The 24,686-nt window shown below is 42.3% G+C and overlaps 1 protein-coding gene across 4 annotated transcripts in view; it reads left to right on the top strand.

Moving 5' to 3' along the window:
- Positions 1-23,588, top strand: part of pla2r1 (phospholipase A2 receptor 1) — a 35,143-nt gene extending 11,555 nt beyond the window's left edge. For 3 of the 4 annotated variants that reach the window (XM_076303748.1, XM_076303749.1, XM_076303752.1), the window contains 24 exons: positions 45-236; positions 874-1,031; positions 1,249-1,356; positions 3,020-3,132; positions 4,460-4,629; positions 4,872-5,080; positions 6,073-6,218; positions 6,394-6,490; positions 7,869-8,004; positions 8,151-8,186; positions 8,834-8,994; positions 10,200-10,261; positions 10,753-10,856; positions 11,047-11,183; positions 11,818-11,935; positions 12,251-12,390; positions 13,039-13,186; positions 13,795-14,030; positions 14,350-14,524; positions 15,080-15,211; positions 16,695-16,817; positions 19,210-19,386; positions 19,785-19,826; positions 23,249-23,588. In XM_076303748.1, the coding sequence (XP_076159863.1) occupies positions 45-236; positions 874-1,031; positions 1,249-1,356; positions 3,020-3,132; positions 4,460-4,629; positions 4,872-5,080; positions 6,073-6,218; positions 6,394-6,490; positions 7,869-8,004; positions 8,151-8,186; positions 8,834-8,994; positions 10,200-10,261; positions 10,753-10,856; positions 11,047-11,183; positions 11,818-11,935; positions 12,251-12,390; positions 13,039-13,186; positions 13,795-14,030; positions 14,350-14,524; positions 15,080-15,211; positions 16,695-16,817; positions 19,210-19,386; positions 19,785-19,826; positions 23,249-23,460 (3,332 nt within the window). In that variant the 3' untranslated portion in view covers positions 23,461-23,588. Of the gene's footprint in view, positions 1-44; positions 237-873; positions 1,032-1,248; positions 1,357-3,019; positions 3,133-4,459; positions 4,630-4,871; positions 5,081-6,072; positions 6,219-6,393; positions 6,491-7,868; positions 8,005-8,150; positions 8,187-8,833; positions 8,995-10,199; positions 10,262-10,752; positions 10,857-11,046; positions 11,184-11,817; positions 11,936-12,250; positions 12,391-13,038; positions 13,187-13,794; positions 14,031-14,349; positions 14,525-15,079; positions 15,212-16,694; positions 16,818-19,209; positions 19,387-19,784; positions 19,827-23,248 lie in introns of those variants that run through there. The other variant, XM_076303751.1, reaches the window with a different exon arrangement.
- Positions 23,589-24,686: the final 1,098 nt, after the last annotated feature.

Genomic DNA, 24,686 nt, shown 5'->3' with positions numbered 1-24,686 from the left:
CGATGTGTGTGTATTGGGGGTTAAAATGTGTGTCTGTATGGCAGAACACTGGCAGTACCGGGCCACCGTGTGCCCCACCAATGACTGGGTGGCCCACAACCGCTTCTGCTACAGGGTCCTGGAGGAGCACCGGAGCTGGGACAACTCTAGCAGCGCGTGCCACTCCCACAGTGCTGAGCCTGTCAGCGTGCAGTCACTCTCCCAGCTGGAGCTGCTTCGCAGCCTTCTCAACAATGGTCAGTACACAGAAACAAAGTCAAGTATAGTAAAGCCTTCTCACCAATGACCAGTACATACACAGACAAAGTAAAGTATGGTAAAGCCATACCAAAGGTCATTACACATAGGCCCTCATTTATGAAATGTGCGTACGACATAAAGCAGGCGTAGGACAGGCGTACGTACGTTAATTAGTAAGTGTGACTTTGCTTGAAACTGAAATTGGAGTGATACGAAAGTTTCATAAATCACATGTGAGCCCCGTCGTAAGATGATTTCTGCACTCAAGTTAACTAATGGTCAATTAATGGTTAGTATATGCACATACAAAATAAGAGATAATGTATTGTCCACCGGACGCAAAGTGGAGGCTACTTGCCAAAACATTCATGTTGACGGAATTTTCTGCAGAGCCAGATGGTAAAGTACAGTAAAGCCTTCTAACTATTGGTCAGTGTGCATAGAGACAAAGTACAACCTGCTCACCAACAGTCTGTATATAAACAGTGCATACACCCACAAAATAGAGTAAGTCTGCTTACCAACGTTCTATTTATGTACAGACAAAGTAAAGTAAAGTAAATGAGTGGGACACTTTTCTCTAAAGCAACAGAGGTTGTGTGTTTGTGTGTGTGTTCTGTGTGGTGTGGACAGTGTCGGCCCCAGCAGTGTGGATCGGGCTGGTCAAGTCAGCAGCAGCATCATCTGTAGAGTGGTCAGATGGCTCACCTGTTTCCATGACAGTCTGGCACCAAGACGAAAGGTTCCCAGTGGCCCCCAACACTCGTGTGTGTGGCAAAACCAACCCTCAGGTACACACAAGCCCCCACACACACTCAAATGTCTGTGATCTATAAATGCAGTATATTTTATTATATACTAAAATGTGTCATATTGATTACAATTACAAGTACAGGTACAGGTATAGGTACATGTGTAATTATACAAGTATAGGTAACATGTGTAATTGGTTAGCAGTGTATATTTTATTTGTGTGTGTGTGTGTGTGTGTGTGTGTGTGTGTGATAGGGGGACTGGCTGTTGGGAGATTGTGCTGAGAAGCTGCCGGTGGTTTGCAGAACCTCAGGCCTTGTGCCACTGCATCCATCAGGGGAGTGGGATGAGGGCTGCCCAGAGGTGAGACACCTGTACACACACACAGACACCCCATCACTGAGTGAAGAAGTAATTATTTTAGGGCTGATAATTTTGCTCATGTAATCCCATGGCACATGCTAATTTATGTTTAAATGATCAGCATGACCGATGAAAGGGAATCTGGAATAAGATTGGCTTACTAGTAACATAAAATCAAACTGCCAAGACTGGGTTAGGTAAAGAACACCAAATGAAACTTCTAACACAACAAGCAAGGTGCAAAGACTTAATGTAAATGATTCAGTGAGTAATTATTGTGCAATATACTGTTGAAGTAAGCCAATTTATTTTAAGTGGTCTGTGAGTTTAATTTTTTTTTTTTTGGTCTGAAAAATATTTAGAAGCACTGTTCTAGATCATAACAATTACTACTAGTGTTACTAATTACTCAACCCATTCACTGCGCCCTGCCTTTGTCTATAAGTTCGCAAACACCGCTATCACCACTTGTCACTGTGTGTTTGTGTGTGTGTATGCGTGCATGTGCATGAGTCTATTCACACACTTGATTACTCACCAAAATGGTTAGCGTAGCGTCTGACATTTTTTAGTTCTTTTCACTCGGAAGGGACCCTCTTTGTTTCGTGCTGGCCCGAGAGAAAGGTCCTGACATAGCTGGAAAGAATGCCTGTCCTACTCACTCACTCACACACACACACACACACACACACACACACACACACACACACACAATTACTGGATGCTCACAGCAGGGCCTTTATCACACAACCAGTGTCATAAATTCCACAGTCCTTTGTTGAAGACAGACAGACAGTCAGTCAGACAGACACATACACACTCTGTCTGTCTCCCACACATGCACTGAGCTCCATGCCCCTGTGTGTATTTATTTTTATGTGTAGGCCTACTAGTTTTTGGCAGAGAGTGACATATTTGCATGTTATGTGTGTACATCTGTGTGAAGATGGTGCTACTGTACATGACTTTAAAGTTATGTGGTTTTCCATCTTTGTGTGTGAGTGTGGGCTTGAAAAGTGTCAGATGTCGTATTCAACCCAGTGACAAATTAATGCCACATGTGAAAACATCACCATGGCAACGTGAGACCCATCTTAAACTTTGCCCCCCTTCCTACCATCCAGATGGCCAGTTGGTTAGACCCCTGTGTGTTTGTAGAGTAGGGGAGAGAGTGTGTGTGTGTGAATGTATGTGAATGTATGTGTATTTGTGTGTGTGATCTAGGCTCCCTGTCCAAGAGAGGGTGTTTAGATGACCTCCAGGGTTTATGTGTTTGTGTCCGTTAGGGTGTTTGAATGTCATTTCAAAGGAAATTCACATTCAGTCATTCCGTTCTATACACATCCTCACATACTTGCAAATGTAAATATACACATGCACACACACACACACACACACACACACACAGACACACACACACACACACACACATACAGAACGTTGAGGGCAAAGTGCTAAACCTTGTGAAATTGGGTGAAATTAGTGCTTGCATGAAAGTCGCAACGTGTGTGTGTGTGTGTCTGTGTGTGTGCCTGTGTACATGGGTGTGTATTGTGTTTGTTTTGTAATTGTTTTCATGCACATTATTTCTGATCATTTTAACAAGTGTCTTTGTAGCATTCAAAGATGTTGTAATGGTTTTTTTTGCTTTGCTTGACTGCAGGGTTGGAAGCGCAAAGGCCATAACTGCTACCGGCTGACTGACAAGGAGCAGACGTTTGAGGATGCCATGAAGGGCTATTACTGCAAGGCCCCTCTGGCCACTGTGGAGGATAGGTCAGTCAGAAACCTCCAGAGTCCTGCAGATCTTTTAAAGTAAAGATGTAGAGGTATAAAGTTATGTAAAGGTGAATTAAAGGTACTCTAAGTTATGTTACGCGGTTTCTAAGCTGAAACATTTTTTTTCACATACAGCAAACATCTGCGGTAACACTTTACTTGGCTGAGTTCATAACACATTCATAGCTGCTGTCATAAACTGCACATAAAGCATTCATGACTGTTTCATGAGACATGACTCAACATTCATACCAAACCTTTTATGAATGTGGAAGACAGAACGATGACAACTTATCAAAATAAAAGTCCAACAATCGCAAAGCAGCATTGCCGTTTTTCTCTCCAGCCTTTGTAAATATTTCATGAATATCTTATGAAGTCTACATTGAATGTTACTTTTCTATACAAGTTGTGAAGCATTCATAATCACTGAATTTAACACTGGGAGGTAAACTAGCCTACATTCAGCTGACCCGTATTTGTGTAACCTGGAACGGTTGGACATTCCCAGTAGCAAAAGATGAGAAATCATTTGCAAAGGTATCATAATACATTTTTATGAAAGAAAAATTATTTGCTTGACCATGTTCTGTCTTTTTGGCACTGGAGTAGCCCATTGACTCAGATGTGATGTGATCAGGTAAGAGGTTTGGAACAAAAACGGCAATGCTGCTTTGCAATTGTTGAACTTTTATTTTGACAAATTTTTGTCGTTCTGTCTTCCACATTCATGAAAGGTTTGGTATGAATGTTGAGTCATGACTCATGGAACAGTCTTGAATGCTTTATGTGCAGTTTATGACAGCTGCTATGAATGTGCCTGTAACTAACGGCCTGTCCCCCGAATACACTGTAAAAAAACGCAGTCTCTGTGGACAGCCCAGGCTCCAAAAACAGCCTGGTCCAGCCTGGACAATGAAACATAACAAACTGTTCCAGCCAATCACTGAAAAGATACGCGCTCATGTCAGTTTCAATTGTAAAGAGGGAGGGGGAGGGAGAGGCGACTTAGCTCTCTGTTTTGAGACGAAATGACGTTACCCAACCATGCTTAGAGAACCTTTAAGACGATGGCAGTGATGATAAAAACAAATACATTTCTACATGGTCATTCTAGACCACTGACCATGATATTTATATCTGAACTTCTTTCTTCATACCACCCTTTTGTCCATTCCTCTGGTCACTGGTTTGCAGCTTGCTGCATCTCTCCTCCACATTTGTTTTACTTCCACATTTCAGTGGCTCAGGGCTGAGGAGAGATGTTGAGTACATCAGCAGTCTATTTCACTTGTTCGTTGACTGGTTGGCTCTGGTTTGTCAGGTTTGAACAGGCCTTCCTGAACAGTCTGCTGGAGAACTCTGGTGCGTCTGAGGGCCAGTTCTACTGGACAGCCCTGCAGGACATGAACCAAACCCGGGAGTACAGCTGGCTCCATCTAAACGGCTCCAAGCTGCCACTCAGTTATACCAACTGGAACCACCACCAACCAGGTGTGCGTGTGTGTTTATGTGTTTGTACTAGAGATGTGTTTGTACTAGAGATACGTTTGTATGGGTGACACATTGACCTTTTCAACTTTTCCTCACATAATGCATACTGCAGTATTTTCTCTTTTTCTCTTCCCCTCTCCTTTGTGCATCTACATCTCTTGTCTCTGTCTCTGTATGTGTGTACATCTGTCTGTCTGTCTTTACACTGCCCCCTTTCTCTCTCTCACCCTCCGTCTCTGTAGTGAGTGATGGAGGCTGTGTGGCGATGTCTGGAGGTGTAGCGCTGGGTCACTGGGAGGTGAAAGACTGCAAATCCCAGAAGGCTTTATCTGTGTGCAAACAGAGCGTGAGTGGCTATGAGGACCTGCACCTACCTCTGCCCCATATAGACCTGTTTGCGCCCTGTCCAGATGGATGGGAGACCGGTCCTCATCTGCTCGTCTGCTTCAAGGTCAGATTCCTGCCTCTTTTAAGGCCTCTCTCTATGTGTTTATGTGTTTGTTTTTCTCTCTCTTTTTCTCCTTCTCTGCCCCTCATGTCATCTCTACTGCACATGCTCTGTTACATGAGTCAGAATCTCACCTCATGTCTCTGTTTATCTTCCATTTCTTCTACTCTTTGTTTTCAGCTTCTCTCCCTACTGTATCTCACCACAAACCAGTCATATCTTTTTTTATTCTTTTCATTGTCTTTATCGTAGCCATCAGATAGATGTCATGGACTTCCCTGGAACTCCGGTGTTTTTCCCCACTTTGCACACTTCATCACTTTAACATCTGCTGTATCTGTGTGAATGGGTGTACTATTTGGTTTATCACAGCCCTTAGCAACCCAGTGCTAATCAACAAGTCTGCCTCTGGCCAGGTAACATGCACTGGCCTGCCTCAGTAGGCCGCTGTGGTTCGGTGAGAGTTCAGGAATTTCCCATATTTATCTGCTTTAGGGAGCTCTCTTCAAGAGTTAAAAGTGAGTTGAAAAGTGAGTTCAAATGTCTAACTTACTCAAGGAGTGCTCTTCAACGGTTAAAAGCCCTTTGTCTTTCTCGATGGCTGTTCCATTGGTACAGGCATACCTGCCATACCTGCATACAGCAAAAGCCTGAATGATTTAGCTCAGTAACATAGTACAAACACAAACAAACATTGCACCCACAACTTTCTGTCAAATATAAACCATGCATATTCACTAGCGCAATATGACCTACAGCAAACATTAGTTATGTAGATTTCAGTAAATCAACATCTTCCACCTATTTAATGGTCATTGTGAGTATTCTATAAGGAATTTCTGTATATATTTTTCACCATTTTACAAAAACAACCACAACCTGACATAAGCTCAAATGACATCCTAAAATCCTTGCTGAATTGAGTGTATGATGCACAAAATATAAAAGCATATTGTATGACTGAACTGAACTGCTGGTGTGTGATTGGTGCTCAGGTGTTTCACAGTGAGAAGGTGCTGATGAAGAGATCTTGGGCAGAGGCGGACGTCTTCTGCAAGGGGCTGGGGGCCAACCTGGCCAGTTTCCTGCACTATGAGGAGGAGACCTTCCTGAAGAGAACCATCGCAAACATGTTTGATGGGTTAGTGGGGGCGCTTAGGTTGCATAATAAATTGCATAAGGCTGCATAATAAACTGTAAAGATGAGCATAACCTTAAGCAATTGAAAAGGTCACAATGTATATGTAATGTCTATTTTATTTTGTTATTTCTGTGCAATGTCTATTTTACTTCTTCATTCTTCTCTTCTCTTTCAGAACAGAAGGTCAGGGTTCTGGAAGATGGTTCTGGGTGGGTTTCACCAGGAGAGACCCCAAATCTGCAGGGTCCTGGGAGTGGTCCGACGGCACACCGGTAACTTCATACACCCCTTGGCAGGACACACTAATAGGCTCTAAGGCAGGGAGCACACAGACAATACTGAAGCGCTAGTGATGAGCTCAATTATCTACAATGGAAAACAAATGCCCTGTCCCTATAAAGAATTGTACTGCTTTGATTGAACAGAATGACTGAAATGTTCCTAAGACACATTAAATTGACATTGATGAGTTGTGCCTTACGGTCAGGAAGTTGAACCGAGTTCAGTGTTCAGTTCCCTTGTCCCTAATGTGATGGCGAGCCATAGCCAAAATCACTAACCTACCGTTGTGATGGCGAACCATAGCCAAAATCACTAACCTACCGTTGTGATGGCGAACCATAGCCAAAATCACTAACCTACCGTTGTGATGGCGAACCATAGCCAAAATCACTAACCTACCGTTGTGATGGCGAACCATAGTATAGCCAAAATCACTAACCTACCGTTGTGATGGCAAACCATAGCCAAAATCACTAACCTACCGTTGTGATGGCGAACCATAGCCACAATCACTGACCTACCGTTGTGATGGCAAACCATAGCCACAATCACTAACCTACCGTTGTGATGGCAAACCGTAGCCAAAATCACTAACCTACCGTTGTGATGGCGAACCATAGTATAGCCAAAATCACTACCTACCGTTGTGATAGCGAACCATAGTATAGCCAAAATCACTAACCTACCATTATGATAGCGAACCATAGCCAAAATCACTAACCTACCGTTGTGATGGCGAACCAAAGCCAAAATCACTAACGTACCGTTGTGATGGCGAACCATAGCCAAAATCACTAACGTACCGTTGTGATGGCGAACCATAGCCACAATCACTAACCTACCGTTGTGATGGCAAACCGTAGCCAAAATCACTAACCTACCGTTGTGATGGCGAACCATAGTATAGCCAAAATCACTACCTACCGTTGTGATAGCGAACCATAGTATAGCCAAAATCACTAACCTACCATTATGATAGCGAACCATAGCCAAAATCACTAACCTACCGTTGTGATGGCGAACCAAAGCCAAAATCACTAACGTACCGTTGTGATGGCGAACCATAGCCAAAATCACTAACGTACCGTTGTGATGGCGAACCATAGCCACAATCACTAAGCTACCGTTGTGATGGAGAACCATAGCCAAAATCACTAAGCTACCGTTGTGATGGAGAACCATACAGTAGCCAAAATCATCTACCACTTGCTGCTGGTCAGTGTGTGCAACAGCAAGGCAAATGGCACATCACTTTTGTTGCTTAATAAGCATGCATGTGTGTGCTGTTTTGTCCCTGTTACTAGTGTTTCCATATTATACAGACTGGCTGTGTGTGCTCTGTTGTTGAGCCTGTGTGTGGTGTGGCAGGTGGTGACGTCCTTTATAGAGGACAAGAATGGGGAAGATGAGAACCATGAGTGTGCACTTTACAGCGACCTCACCAACCACCTCACCCCTCAGTCCTGCAGCGCCAAACATGAGTGGATCTGCAAAGTACCCCGAGGTGTGTGTGTGTGTGTGTGTGTCCGTGTGTGCATGTGTTTGTGTATGCTTTATCCATGAAATCACATCCAGTGCATTTGTGTTTGTGTGGACATTAATCATCGCCATATATAAATAAAATGTTTGTCTTTAAATGTGTTTACACAGGTACAGAGCTGAATAAGCCGTATTGGTATAACAGCCGTAAGTATAGCCTGGTATCCTATGGATCTGTCTTTATCTTTTAAGGCAAACTGACCAGCAGCCAAACTGAGACAATGGATCACCTGCTTCTGGTGCTGAGGGACTCGGATGTATGGATTTGCTTGCACACATAACAGTTTCAGTTTTGTTCAGTGGTCCATCCATTCATTCATTTGACCCAGAAAGCCTTACAGTATATTGTATGTGCATTTCTCATAACTTGTGTTTTACATCTTACAATCAATTCCAACCTATTCTAACTTCTAATCATCATGACCGCATGTGGGAATGGTCCTCGGTCTGTCGGCATTTGCCTGTACACTGGCTGCTTACTGACCACTGTCATCACACAATCCAGTAACTAGTAGCGCCATCTGTTGGAGAGGGCCACTCAAGACAGTAGCAGCATCTATCTGAGACAGGAAAAGCCTTTATCTTAAGACTATGGGATTCTGTGATTCTAACTCTGACATTGGTTTTCTTCTGTCCTTTCGGTGTGTGCTCAAAAAGCTCTGGTGTTCATACAGTCCCAGCTCTGTAAGCAATCATAGCGGTTCAGCCAGGCCAGAAACACTTCCAGATAATCAATGCATTGTTTGTGATGACATAGCCTTGTGTGTGTGATGTGTGTCCTGTCCATCATGCAGAGCAGGAACCCTGGGTGTTCTACCGTGGGGCGGAGTATTTTGTGGCCCGACAGCTCTTCCCCTGGGAGTCCGTGGCCTTCGCATGCAAGATGATGGGAGCTGACCTGGTCTCCATCCACTCCAAAGAGGAGCTAAACTTCATCATGGAGCGCATACACAAGGTGCCTCAACACACACACACACACACACACACACACACACAGACACACACACACACACACACACACACACAGTGTATGTTTGTAATGTAATTTAATGTGAGAGCTGACATTTCAAAAGTGTTTGTGTTTTAATAGGATTGCTGTCATGACATGACCTTTGCAGTTGCTATGAGCATCATTTAAACTATTCAGCAGTTAAACTGAATAGTTAAACTATTCAGATGAGAATTCAATATGTGAGAGTACACATGTGATTGTGTGATACAAAGTACATCTATGCTGCACACGCAGTTACACTACTGTATGTGTGTGTGTGTGTGTGTGTGTGTGCGTGTGTGCGTGCGTGAAGCTCTGAGGTTTTAAAGGAAGGTTTTAAAATTCTGTCTTTTTCTTGTTTTTTTTTTTTTCTATGCACCTGAAAGTCATTTGTCCCCAGGGCCATTGAACTGTTCAATGCCTCACTTAAGGGAAGAGGAGAGATAGACTTCTCTGCATAGTCTGTCTGTCTCTTCACCCCCTCCATGTTTGGATACTTTCTGTCCACTAGCCACTTTTACCACTGTTTGCGTGCTATATTAGCACATTAGCACATATGCATAACCCCCCCCCCCCCCCCCCCCCCTCCATGCCACAGCCGAACTGTGGCCACACTTATACATTTTCTTTAAATAGTTAAATATATAGATATATAGACTTTACTTTACTTTATTTCTGCATTGTTGCACTGTTGGACTTACTCATTTGCACTATCACCATGACCACTATCACCATTGCACTACCACCATGACACTCATTCACACAGAGCACCTTAGAGCACCTTACCTTACCTTACTATGCACAGAGAATCACAGGCTCAGTCCCTGCCTCAGTCATTGCAAGCGCCTCTGATTGATTAATCACCACTATGTGGATACTGTTTTTAGAATTGATTTAGATTAAGTGTTAGTTAGTATAATTTGTATTTTAGTATATTTAGCATATTCTTTATCTTCTACTGTCCTTATTGCTTAGTTGTGTTTTTATATTATATACTTTAATTACTCTTTCTGCTGTTAAAGAATGTGTTTGTGTTGTCTGTATGCTGCTGAGACCTTGAATTTCCCCTGGGGATCAATAAAGTATCTATCTATCTATCTATCTATCTATCTATCTATCTATCTATCTATCTATCTATCTATCTATCTACCTGTATGTCTGTGTCTTAGCATCCACATGGTCCCACTGAGTGGTGGATTGGCCTTGCAATGGAAAGTGGTCAAGACATTGAGTAAGTTACCTATCATTTTCATAATAATGATTAATGATAAATGATAAATTACTATATGGCACGTTTCACAATCCTAGAAAGAGAAGAGAAGGGAAAAAATACATGATCTTGCATTCAGTTCCATACATAAATCAGAAGGAGCACACTGTAAAGTGTTGGCTTTTTCCAAGTGTACATATCAAAGTACTAATGCTTAAGACGAATGTTTTCAGTGCTGCCCAAGGGAAGAGATTCAACTTTTTTGTAAACATAGCTGACATTCTGTTTGTGTTGTGTCTGTTGTGTGTGTCTTAAATTAGTTTAATGTAGTCGAACAGCTTACGGGTATGTGCTTGGAAGGCTAGGAATGTCCACTTGTGTTGGAAAACAGTGCTCTCAAGTGAGATGCATCTGGAAATGGGTCTGTCTAAGTCAAGGAATAACAGACAATTCATTCCAGTATTTGAAACACACATTGTTCTGGTTTAGTCTGATTCTGTGTTGATGTGCAGGTGGACAGACGGCTCATTTTATGACTACTCGAACTGGGAAGCAGTCAACAGCAGCAGCCAAAGTGCCAGCAGGAAGCGATGTGCTTACATGTCCTCAGAAACAGGTGACGCAGATCTTGAAAGCTCACACACACAAACAGTGTGCTAGATTATACCCACACACCTGCGCACACACTCTGGCATGCATATGTTATACATCGATCATACATCAATCAATCAGGAAGAAATGAATGTGCACTCTCACAAACACTCACACTTCTCACATGTCCTGTGTGTGTGTGTGGGGTCCTGCAGGAGGCTGGTTTGCTCACCCCTGCTCTGAGCTCCATGGTTACGTGTGTAAACGCAAGACAGCCTCTGTGATGGAGATTCCCAGAGAGCCCCACTACATTGGCGCGTGCCCCAGCAATTGGTTCTACTTTGGACACAAGGTGAGGCCGCACAAGTCTTCAGACTCACAGAACTGGAAAGTCCTGTCAAAAAGCTACCGTAGGACATCACCTTCCACAAAAGAACATGTCCTATACAGACCCATGAAGTTGTTTTCTTTTTTCTTCTTTTTTTTGGTAATAAACTTGACAGTTAGGTTACTAATGCTTGTATCAAACATAAAGATATTATAAATACTCTGTAATACTCCATATATTTATAAATACAAAGATAAAAGAATCATGAGTGAGTCTGTTTTTAGCATTAAAGCTATAAAAGCTGATCAGGTTCTTGCTTTTTTCTTATATCTTGTCAACAGTACAACTCTGACATCAAAGCAATTAGAGATCATCTGGTTTAAATTCCAGCTACCCTTACACAATGATGTATCGTGAGAAAACAGAAGGAGAACATGTTTTGAATGCTTGTGGTTGAGAGGTTGCTCTTGTGTTGATGATTTCATGTGTGGTGTACTTCTGTGTGCCGGACCCTGGCTGTTTGTCTGGCATTTGTGTGTTTTTTTCTGTGTTATATTGCTGTGTGTGTGTGTGTGTGTGTGTGTGTGAGAGAGAGAATGTTTGGTATGTCCTCTCTTTCTCTCATCATGTATTTATGCGCCTGCGCGTGTGATCTCAGTGCCTCCTGTTGCACCTGCCGAGTCGGCCCGAGGAGGGGAAGAGCTGGAGGGACGCCCAGTCCATCTGCTCCAGCTTCCAGGGCTCTCTGGTGGCCATCGAGGATGAGATCGAACAAGGTGGGTCAGTTGCCCAGCACAAAGCCATCAGCCATGTACTCATTCCATGTGTGGTGACACATTCATAATGAATATTTTTACTTTGCATGACAAACTACATGATACGATACAAAAATGCAATTTCTTATTCAGAATCTCACACACGTACACCCCCCTCCCCCACCCCCCCCCCCCACGCACACACACACACATAATTTCATTGTGGCAGCGATTAGTTGTGTGGCAGCTTAGAGGAGATGAACTGAAAATGTGTATTTGTGCGTGGGGTGTTTGAACGTGTGTTTTCTCTTGATGTTTAATGTTGATTGACTACAGCATACATCACTATGTTGCTGGACGGCAACTCGGCAGGCGTGTGGATTGGCCTTCGAGATGAGGACACCATGAACTGGGCCTCTGGGAAACCGGTGACCTTCACCAACTGGTCCCCAATAGAACCCAAGAGCTCTCTCACTGTAAGCATCACACACAAACACCGGTTCCTTTATTTCAGAGAGGTTCCTTATATGCATCCACCAGTGTGCAACAAAATGAGCTACAGTATTTGTGTCTCATTTGGGATCCTGTTTTTGTGTTTGGGAGTATTGTTCTCATGCGGCTGCGGTTTTATTTTTGTGTGCGCGCCGCGGTTTTGTATGCGGTCGCAGTTTTATTTGTGTGTGTGTGTGTGTGCGTGTGTAAATAGTCTGCATTGTGGACTTTGTGGTGCTAAAAGAATCCAAAGCTAAGGTCAAGTAGTGACAATTATATAGGAGGCAGAGAAATAAACATTATTTGGAAGATATTGTAAAAACCCATAATAGATTGTTGAACTGCTTAAATTTGGACTATTAAGACAATTTGATTCCTGAAGAAAGGTTACTTGTAATGTGAAATCAGATAAAGAACTGAATATAAATTGTCTCTGTGTGTGTGTGTGTGTGTGTGCGTGTGTGTGTGTGTGTGTGTGTGTGTGTGTGTGTGTGTGTGTGTGTGTGTGTGTGTGTGTGTGTGTGTGTGTGTGTGTGTGTGTGTGTGTGTGTGTGTGTGTGTGTGTGTGTGTGTGTGTGTGTGTGTGTGTGTGTGTGTGTGTGTGCATGTGTGTGTGTGTCCATCCCATGCAGCAGGAGGAGTGGTTAAATGGTCCTCTTGCTGGAGATGTACCCCTTTGCACGCTGCTCTCCAACAACCACAACTTCCACTTCACAGGGAAATGGTACGACGAGAAGTGCACCGAGAGCGGCTACGGCTTTGTGTGTCAGAAAGCACAAGGTCAGATGTCCCTGTGTCTGTCTGTCTGAATTAAAAGCACAAGGTCAGATGTCCCTGTGTCGTCTGTCTGTCTGAATTGAAAAGCACGAGGTCAGATGTCCCTGTGCCTGTCTGTCTGAATTGAAAGCACAAGGTCAGATGTCCCTCTGTTTGTCTGTCTGAATTGAAAGCACAAGGTCAGATGTCCCTGTGTCTGTCTGTCTGTCTGTCTGTCTGTCTGTCTGTCTGTCTGTTTGTCTGAAGTATAATGAGATGTGTGTATGTCTGTGTGTTTATCTGTCTGACTTGGGGTTTTGGTTTGTTTTCTTTTTTCATGCTGTTGCCTCTGCTGATGCCTTTGCTCCTCAGATCTAATGGGGATGTACTGTATATATTTTGAAATATGGAATAGGCATGTGAATACTTCTGTATTTCTCTTTTATGTAAGGCTGAAGACGTAGCCAAGATTTAAAAATGTGCATGTGTTTACATAATTCTTTGATTTGAAAGTAGTAGCTAGAGAAGCTGAAGGGGTACTGAAGCTCTCTCTCCCTCCCTCGCTTTCTCCTTCTGTTGCTCCCTCTCTCTCCCTCCATCGCTTTCTCCTTCTGTTGCTCCCTCTCTCTCAGACCCAAAGAAGCCCCCCACTCACTCCTACCTGCCCGGCTCGCTGGAGATCTCGGAGTACAAGAACCGCAGCTACCGGCTGGTGCGCAGCAACCTGAGCTGGTACGGGGCACTGAGCGCGTGCGTGGAGCAGGAGGCCGAGCTGGTCAGCATCACAGACCCCTTCCACCAGGCCTACCTCACCGTGCTCGTCAACAAGCTGGGCTTCCCCCACTGGATTGGGCTCTACAGTCAAGATGTATGGGGCGTGTGTGTGTGTGTGTGTGTGTGTGTGCGCGCTCTATAAGAAAAAAGTGTGTGTGTGTCTGTTTGTGGGTGGGTGTGGGTGCGTGACCTCATCTATTATCCGGTTCAGAAAAGCTTTTCTGTGTGTGTGAGTGAGAGAGGGAGAGAGGGTGTGTGTGAGGAAGAAAAACAGAGTGAATGTGAGTCAGGATACTTTAGTGTATGTATATATGGATAGATGGATTTGGATGTTTTCTGACTCTACATCTCATTTTAACAATGGCAAGCTATATTTCAATCGCCTAACATGAAAATGTTTACTTTGCACACAGGATGGCATAAACTACCAGTGGTCAGACGGCAGTGACACCCTGTACACGCACTGGGAAGCGGCCGACGACGATGACGATGTGGGAGACTGCGTCTACATGGACATCACAGGAGGCTGGAGACGGGCAGATTGCGAGAAGGGCCTCAGGGGGGCGCTGTGTCATGTCCCGCCACCCAGTAAGTCTCCAGACATCCCTCTGTCTGTCCAGGGCATCTCTAGCTCTGCCATGTGGGCTTGAGTATGTTGATAGAACTTTTATCTGCTCTAGAATTTGTGTGGTAGTACTGGTTCTGCATATTGCCGAAATGGCCTTGAACTGATGGCCTGGTGATTTGTCATTTACTTTCAACATTATAGGATACTCTTGCTCTTTTAAGTGTATTTTGTGTCATCATGTGGTAGTTGGAAGGTGTAGTTTTCAAAATTAAATATAGTAGACAGATGCAAAAGCATGAATTCCTGGAGCACACAATTGAGGTCCATCTGAATATTTTTCCCATGCCTCTTGAATACCATCCTCAAAGCATCTTTTGAACCAGATGGAGGTAAAGCATTTACAGGTGGACACGTGTGTTTATGTGTGTGTGTGTGTGTGTGTGTGTGTGTGTGTGTGTGTGTGTGTGTGTGTGTGCGTGGTTTGTGTGTGTATGCATGTGGTGTATCTGTGCAATGTGCCAAGTGAGCAGGTGTATGAGTGTGTGTGTTCTGTGTTGTGTGTCCCTCTGGTGCAGAAAGTAATGCCTTCTCCCATGGCGTGGCCTGCTCCTCTAGCTGGCTGAAGTTCAGGGGCAGCTGCTACAACTTTGAGCCTGTGCTTCAGAGACTGGGCCTGGAGGAGGCCAGAGAGCACTGCCGACAGAAAGGTACACTTTTATTTCTCTCTCTCTCTCTCTTCTCTCTCTCTCTCTCTCTCTCACACACACACACACACACACACACACACACACACACACACACACAGGCGCGCCTGCAGGTGTACGTCCGTACGCACTGTGCGTACCATCAGGCTCAACAGCGACAGAAAATTTCCCTTGTGTGTGTGTGTATTCACACCAAATTGGCCTACCATACCTTCCCAAATATGCACAGTATCCCTTTAGCTGCATGCCATCAGGCTATTTACCATTTTCTATTACGTAAAGTTAGTGAACACGTTATCGAAATTAACGTGCACACATTTTGTTTGAGCAGGAGAGAGAATACGCACGCAGGCACGCAATAAGCTACTTGTTTTCTTTTACTCGGCTATCTATATACAGTATGGTTATCAGCGCACAATGTTGAGCTAATTCACTAACTCAATACTCATCATGGATATCACAAGTTTTAAACAACGAAAACAGAAAGGATGGAGGCAGCAAAGCTAGGAGTTATTCCAGATGGACAAGAACAAGGTAGGCAATCGGTGTGCTTGTCAGAACGTTAGACTGCACTAAAGCCAGACGTCACGTTACGCTAGAACAAAACTTTGGCCTGTATAGGGCTGTATCAAGTTGTCCAAATGAATAGGTCATTGTAGACGTTGTCGTTGTATTATTGCATGTGGATGTTATGCTATGTAGGCTACTTTTTTGCTGACTGACCAATGCACAGACCAATATTGTTCACGAGTGTTTTTTTTTTTTTGCCGGGGGGGGGTTGGGGTGATGGGTGTGCGTACCATAGCATTAATTCCTGCAGGCGCCCCTGCACACACACACACACACACACACACACAATAAATAAACAGGGTTGACATTAATTTGATGTGGACCCACATGCATACCCAAACACACCACATTCTAGTGCACAACACTTCCTTCCATATGTATGTAGGATGCCAGCTAGCTTAGCTGTGCTTGTGGAACGTTGGTAAACCTCACTCCCCGACGCCTTAAGAGTGCTGCTGGCATGCAAGCCAGTAGCCTGGGCTATTGGCTCAATTGTTAGCGCGCTCGCCTCCCGATCCGAGGTGCTGCTGTTCGAGTCCGGGCGTGTGCAGGGCTGAATCGCGCAGGTTCAACACAACGCAGGTTACACATACACACACAGCAGGGCTCTCTTTTTGATGTTTTTGATGCAAGGCTCTCTTTTTAACACAAACACACACATGTTCAGTAAGATGCACTCAGGTAATCCCTACAGAAGGAAAAGTGCAATGGATAAATTCTCATGTACAGTATTATGGTACCAGTTCTGTTTCTGTAGTTGGGGCACCCTCTGCTGGAAAATAAAGCACCTGTTGTAGGATTTGACAATCAATGCATACCTAACCTACCAATTAATAGAATTCAATTATTCATATGTAGTGATGTATTTTAAAACTTTTAAAATTCATTGGTTATTTTTGGTTGGTTGTTTTGTAAGGGAATTCCTCGGACATGCTGACCATTAGGAGTGAGGAGGAGAGTCACTTTATACTGGAGCAGCTTGGATCCTATGGACTCCCACATCAGACGGTGTGGCTGGGCATTCTTTTCGACACTGACAGTAAGAACACACACACAATCATTACAACTCAGTTCAAAAAGCAACTTTGCAAACACAGATAAGGTACAACAACAAACAACAAACAAAACACAGTAGCAAATATACACAACACAAGTGCACACACAGATATGTGAATATGTTATACTCAGACTAAGACTTAGCAGGGGGTATTCTATACTGTATGCACTTGTGGCCAAGCCAAAGTGTACCAGCTAATTTCTGTTTGGATTACAACTTTAAAGGTGCAGTCAGTGATTGTGCAGGAAGTCGTTTTTGTTTGTGTTTATATTTATATTAGCAGACACTTTTGCAGGCACACCAGAAAGGTAGCTCTCCCCTATCCTCAGTATTGCCAGAGAAACTCCATGCAGAGTTTTGTTTTTGTTTGGGGGACAGGCTGCCCCCACTTTGTTTTGGGCAGCTAGTGGCCGTACTGAGATGATGGCTGAATGTGACAAAAATTTAAATTGCATACGATCACTGACTACCCTTTAAATTAAGTTTGAATATCCGTCCACTGTAGTGAACACCATGCATGAAATGGTTAACTGTGTCACAAGCCTCTCCCAAGCTGGCCCAAAAGCATTTAGCAGTGACTGTGTGATAAATGCAAAGCAGATGTATGAGCTCTGAAGTCATATGATTAAGTTTGACCTTCACACACAAATCACCAACTCCTGCCTCTCATTAAAGGGGATTTTTTTGTCTTTGGTTTTCCATCATGCAGTTTGTCAAGTGACCTATAATTCCATTCCAGGTCACTAGTCACGTTTACATGGACACTTCTATTCCAATTAGAAATGGAATAACGGCTCAATCGGAATAAATTCTCAAGGAAAAGTAGGCAACATCGGCTATTCCGATCAACGATTTTAAAGCGCTTGAGACCACTTGATCGGAATAGAATGTAGCACATGTGAACAGACGGCACTTATTTTTCAATTAGAATAGTTTAATCGAAAGGACAAAAAAACTGTCCATGTAAACGTGGCTACTGTTATGCAGATCGTGTTTATGTGATATATCATAAACTCATTGTCTGTACAATGGTTGGCAAAGGATATGAGAAACAGCACAAAACATAGATAAGAGCTATAAGGAAGTCAGACAGTTTTGTAGGAGGGGCCAGAAAGAGATGAAAGAACAGATAAAACATAGCTTTCAATTGGCTTCATGATATTTGCCTGTGTGTCTCCTGGTAGTTATTGCTAGTTGTATGTGAACCTTATGGCTTCAGATTTAAAGTTAATTTAGTGTGTGATTTCCTAGAGGTCAACTAGAAGTCTCCCCAGCCCCTCACATTAGTGGTCTAGTATTCATTCTAAAACAGATAGTTCCGATCCTTAATTGTGATTGGCTGAATCGCGTTTGATACCGTTGTAAAACCCAATGCAACTCTTCACGTGAACCGTATTTCATTCTACATTACTGTGCCACCAGAAATTGATACAGAAGTTAGAGTTGGTGTATCTTGGCCTTGCTTGACAACCATTCTGATTCTGAAATATCCTATATTGCTTGGCGGAAGAATGATTATCTATTAATAAATCATTAAATTACTTGTTGCTGTTTTTATATTTTTAAATCTTGCAAGGTTTACAATGTCCTCCAGAATTATTGGCACCCCTGGTAAATTTGACTAAAAACAGGTATAAAAAAGAATCTTTTGGTGATTTATTGTAATCTCACAATGAAAGCAACGAGGGAAAATCCAACATTGAAGAGAAGCAAATGTATTCTGAGAAACAAAGATTAGGCGCTCCACTTCTCCACATCTTAAATTTAACACCAAGCTAGTAAATGAATCCAAGATTATTTGCTAAAGAGATCCCCCTTCCTCTCTCAGTAGATTTCCATGTAAGTGTCAAGGTGGCACTGGTACTTTTTCTTTCCCTTTTTCTCAGAGTAACTGAGCTTGTCATCCCAGTCGTTGTTGCCCTCACTTGAGCTCATCAGTCCTATTTAGGTTGAGCCTAGTTGGCTTTATTGTAAATAGAAAAGCCATTTGGTTGGCTGATAAATACAAGGTATCTATGGACATTTTGCATCATGGCAATGCTAAGGAACAACTTAAGAGTATGTCAGAGTATCTTGTATTGATTACAGTTTTATACAGTGTATGTCTCAGGCTCTCAAATTAAAGTTGCCCAATTATTTTTCAGTGACTTACTAACTGTAGATAATGACACAGAGAAAGCAAGTTGTCCAGCCAAAATGTGTATTATTACTGGGTTTATTAGCCTGAGTACTGTATATAAGTGTGTATGTGTGTGTGTGTGTGAGCAAAGTCCTGAATATTATTCTTATTTTTTTATTTTGCATGGCTCTTCTTTAGAGGTTGCAAAATCTATTTAACTACATGTATCGAAACCCTTCCCTCCCCCCATCCCAGCTGACACTCTAACCTGGCTTGACGGGTCACCTCTGGACTACTCCAGTTGGCACTTCCGAGCACCGGACACCAGTGTCCTGAGGCCAGACACATGCGTGTCTCTGCGCGTGTCTGATGGTGTGTGGAACCTAGCCTCTTGCACAGACCAGCTGGGCTTCGTCTGCAAGACCAAAACAGGTGGGCATGTGTGACCTCGCAGTTCACCTACAGACCTTTGTCCTCAGAATGTAATAGAGGCTCATTCTCTGAAATGTGTGTGTGTGTGTGTGTGTGTGTGTGTATGTGTTTTGTGTAATGTCTTAATAAATAAGCTCACTGTGACAGTGACATAAGCGTAGCAAAGCTGGAACAAACAAGGAGCTGATTGTCAGCATTGGTCAATCCTGCCTGTAGTTGTTCAAAAGGGCTAACGGCCGTTCTCATGCTGGTATAATTATGTACCTGGAACATAACCCTGACATAAGAAGTCAGACAGAGCAAAGCACAGCACATTCCTGTGTGTTTTGTAAGTGTTAAGAATATCTTAATATCTTAACTCCTCTTTTTACCCCCCTCCCCATCTTTATTCCTTCAAGTGGCCGACAGAGGTGCTGAGGTGGAAGTCCAGCCCCTGAATGGTGAGTTCTGTCCAATATGGTCCACGTGAATGATTCCACTGGTCAAGCTGCCACCATTGGGTCTTTAGGGCTCAAACAATACACAGTTGTGCCTCTGACAAAGTGGCCTGACAAATGTGGTGGCAACAACAACAAGCAGAAACAAGCTTTAGGAAAATCCACACACAGACACAGAGAGAGAGAGAATGGGGGCAATAAATGTTTATTTCTGCTGGATTAGAGGCTTGAAAAACAACAGCACCTGGTGACTGGAAATATCAAAACTGACTCAGCAATATTTTTCATGTGTGCAGGGCTTAAAGTTATCAGGCACTGTGCCGGAATTCTGGCGCAGGCTAGGCCATGTAAGATTTGAATATTGATTGATTATGTGGATATGATTATATATTGGTTGATTATATTTGGATATGATTATATATTGGTTTTAAAAAGTTTCTGATAACTTCAGGCACAGATATTTTCCTTGCTTTAAGCCTGGTGTTTGGGCAAAATACAACCCCAAATCAGAAAAAGTTTGGACGTAAAATGCAAATAAAAACAGAATGTGATAACATACAAATCTTGTAAACTCTGCAAAAAGGACATAGACAACATATCAAATGTTGAAAATGAACATTTTGACTACAGTATTTCATGGAAAATATATGTTCATTTTGAATTTGATGCCAGCAACATGTTTCAAAAACAGTTGGGATGGGGACATGTTTACCACTGTGCTGCTTCACCTCTTCATTTAACAACATTCTGTAAATGTTAAGGAACTGAGGAGGCCAGTTGCTAGAGTTTTGAGAATTAATGAAATGAAATGTCCCATTCCTGCACAATATGGAGTATTCTTAATCATGTTTTTCATTCCATGATGCACCTAATTTGACAGGTCTGGACTGCAGACAGGCCATTTTGGCACCTGGACTCTGGACATTTGTTTATTTTCATTAGGCTATTGATTGAATTGACACTGTTGTTTATTATTGCTATTCTCCTTAATATAGTCTTATCAACTTTTTAAATAGTCTACTGTTAAATTTAACTATTGTACTGTTATTTGTATGTCGCTTGGACAAAAGTGTCTTCCAAATCCCATAACCATATCCAAATACTGTTTAAATATGTGCCAAATTCATTTTGCCATTGTTTTCCAGAAATATTCAAGGTCTTCCCTGATAAATGCATTGCTTGAATGGCACTATATGTTGCTCAAAACCTGTATACATCATTCAGATGTGCAAGATGCCTATGCTGTAGGCACTAATCCACCTCTGCACCATCATAGATACTTGGTTTTAAACTTGAGCATTATAACAAGTTGGATAGTTGGATAGGCCCTCTCCTCTTTAGCTCAGAGGAATCCATGATTTCCAAAAAGATTGGCAAATGTTGATTGATCTCACCACAGGACCTTTTTCCACTTACCCTCACTTCATTTTAAATGAGCTCAGGCCAAGATAAGACAGGTTATCAGAGGTTTACCGAACCCATACAATGATTTTCATTACAGAAACAGGTCTGATTTTAATGCAGTGCCATCTGAGGTTCAAAAGACCACGGTCATCCAATATTGCTTTTTAGCTCTGTCTCTTGTTTGCAAAGATTTCTCTGGATTCTCTGAATATTTTAATGATATTATGTACTGTAGATGATGAACTCCCAAAATCCCAAAAAAGCATTATAATTATATTGTTTCATCAGGCCACACACGTTTACACAGAGTGATGAATACCTCTACATCTTTACTTCTAAAAGACGTTGTCTTTCTAGAATGCTCTTATTTATACCCAATCATGTTGCCAGTTACTCTAATTAGTTGTAAAATATTCCTCCTTTTGTTTTCTTTATCATTACACCACTTTTCCAGTGTTTTCTTGGCCCTGTCCCAACATCTTTTGAAACATGTTGCTGGTATCAAATTCAAAATGAACATATATTTTCCACGAAATAGTCATACATGTCATTTTTAACATTTGATATGTTGTCTGCATCCTTTTTTCAGCTAAATATGAGTAAATGAGATTTGCAGATTATCGTATTCTGTTTTTATTTGCATTTTATACAACATCCCAACTTTTTCTGATTTGGGGTTGTACATACATACCCTTCAGAATTATTGGCACCTTTAGTAAAGTTGACTAAAAACAAGTATAAAAATAATCTTTTGGTGATTCATTGTAGTCTCAGAATGAAAATAAAAATAATACCTTGAAGGGAAGCAAATTTATTTTGAGAAAAAGGAACATTTTATAAAGAAATAAATATTTTTAACAAAAACACATCGCCCACAATTATTGGCACCCCTGCTTCTAATACCTTCTTAAAGGAGAAGTTCGGGGTGATATTGACCTAAAGTGTGTTGAAACATGATACCGAGTGTGAACTTTTGTATCATAGCTCATCTCGGCTTGTCCCCTGCAGTCTGGCGCTAGTTAGCCGATGCTACCAAAAGGTTTTCAAAGGGGGTGCCTCGGGCATCGGCCTAGCCATGCAAATAAATCACTGTTTTACACCATTTACGAGGCTCAAAGTAGCTCCACACTTCATTGGTAGACTTCAGAGGGCCCTGACATTTGAAACGAGACATTGAGAACTTTGAAAAAGAAAAAGACGATACAGAAAGAACTTTCAGGAAGTTTACCGTTCGCCGTCATCTTGAATTTAGTCACGATAAGTCGAGCGACGAGTACGAATGAACAGGTATGATAAGGGATTAGATTACAAAAAATAATTCCATGAAAATACATGGATTGCAGTTGTTTCCAGTAGCAGGAACTGGAATCCATACATTTCCACATAATTATTTTTAAATAATGCAAATGCAAATATTTCGTAAATGGTGTAAAACAGCGATTTTTTTGCATGGCTAGGCCAATGCCCGAAGCACCCTCTTTATTATCGTGACTAAATTCAAGATGGCGGCACTTAGGTCTAAAAATTCTGAAAAAATTACCAGGTGTACCTATGTTACCCTGGAGACACACTGTAAAATTACTTTAATGTAAGATCAATACTTTCCAAGATACAGCCAGTTTTATGGGGGGAGGGGGGTGTCGATTTTGTTCAGCCTCTTTTTTTTTGTCAAAGTTCACAAGCCCATAGCGCAATTTTGCATGCTGGTACATAAATAGGAATAGTATCTAGCAAAATCATCATGTTTGGTCTGGATGATCCTGCATGTCTATAGCTGTCCCTCAAAGTTGATCAAAATTGTATTGGAGTTTTTGGCTTTACCATATGTGCCAATAATTCTGGGGGGTACTGTACATTTCTATCTACACGACTTCACAGTAGTGTCATCCTGGATTTGGGATGACTTAACCACCACCACAACTTGACATTAGATAAATACCACAGTACTGACATAAGATGGATATCTTTGTTGCATGCATCTATATTAAATCTCCTTACTTTTCTCCATCTCTCGTTCTCAGGTATGCATCATGGTGCTGTGCTGTTGGCGGTGCTCCTGGCCATCCATGTGTTTGGCCTGCTGGCCTGCACTGGCTGGTTTGTCTACAAGAAGATCGGCTTCCGGCGCCTGACGTCCCTGGGGCCAGCCTACTACAGACAGACCAGCTCCCAGTCCACCGAATCAGATGGGAATGTGCTCATTGGAGACTTAGAATTGACTGCAGGGGAATAGGGATATTAGTAATTTGTGAATGTGTGAGTGAGTGTGTGTTTGTTTCCCCGTGTCTGTGTGTGTATGTGTGTGAGAGAGAGAGAGAGAGAAAGAGAGAGAATGCAGTTGTGTGTGTGTGTGTCTCAGAGAGAGAGAGAGATCATACAGTGTGTTTGTATAGGTGTATGTATTCAGGTATGTGTTTCCTCACCCAGAGAGACTGCTTCTCTTCTCTGGGCTTGGATTATGAAGGAACCATGTGATTTACAGATGATCAGGGATGAGGCTATTGTAGTGAGCAAAACTGACATTCAGGCCATTTTGACCCCTGCACCTTCCAGACCAGACTTTACTGTTCAGGGCTACAGGGAGATGAATGGATTGTATAAACAGCATCTGCACAAAGACCTTTGGAGGCCCCTCTTTGTAATTGGTCTCAACTTTAACGAGAGGTCACACTTTCCTTTGAGAGTTTGGGGATGACTTTCTTTTTAAGATCAGGGAAAACTTTGTGTGTTAGATATGGAGCATTGTAACCAAAGCAACTGTAGAACTGAATCAGGGTCCAGGAAGGTTTTCTTTGGAAAGAGAAATTTTAGCAGAAGCCACAAACATCTTGGATCATATTGGACACTAACAGCTTCACAGTTTGGACATGCTTTTTTGGTTTCCCTAGTGAACACGAAATGTCATTTAAAATATTTGAGAAGCTTTTAAGTTGCTTTTATAACAGCACTTTATCACCCCAAACGGCTCAATGGAACCTAGCCACATCTAATGAGAGTAGCTCATATTGTGTGTGTGTGTGTGTGTGTGTGTGTGTGTGTGTGTGTTCATGATTATGTGAGACACTGTTTCACATTTTCTTTTTCTTTAGACCTTTTGTGTTTATTTAGATTTACTCAATGGAAGTACGTCAGCTGTGCTACGTCTTAGTTAATAATAGATTTGAGGAACCTGCAAGTGTTGTTTTCTATTTAAGATGCATCAAACTTTTTTCCTTTACTCATCTTAAATCACTTCACTGAAGTATGCCCATCATATCCACAAATTCAAGCCTCATCCCACACAGTGCCATGTGTATTAAGACTTTTTTTTATCCATGTAAGATGGCAAAAGATGACTTATTGATAACATTAAATGACCTTACATCCATTTAAGGGACATGACGCACCTTCATTTCTTGTCATTCTAAACTCCATGCATGTAACCCTCTGACTATAAAATATATAGCCTATTTAGTATTT

The sequence above is a fragment of the Alosa pseudoharengus genome, unplaced genomic scaffold (assembly GCF_046254945.1).
Source record: "Alosa pseudoharengus isolate Yale_2024_CS ecotype anadromous, Long Island Sound unplaced genomic scaffold, YU_APseudo_1.1 YU_APseudo_1.1_scf_24, whole genome shotgun sequence".
Lineage (NCBI taxonomy): Eukaryota > Metazoa > Chordata > Actinopteri > Clupeiformes > Clupeidae > Alosa > Alosa pseudoharengus.
This window is presented reverse-complemented; position numbering and strand designations above follow the sequence as displayed.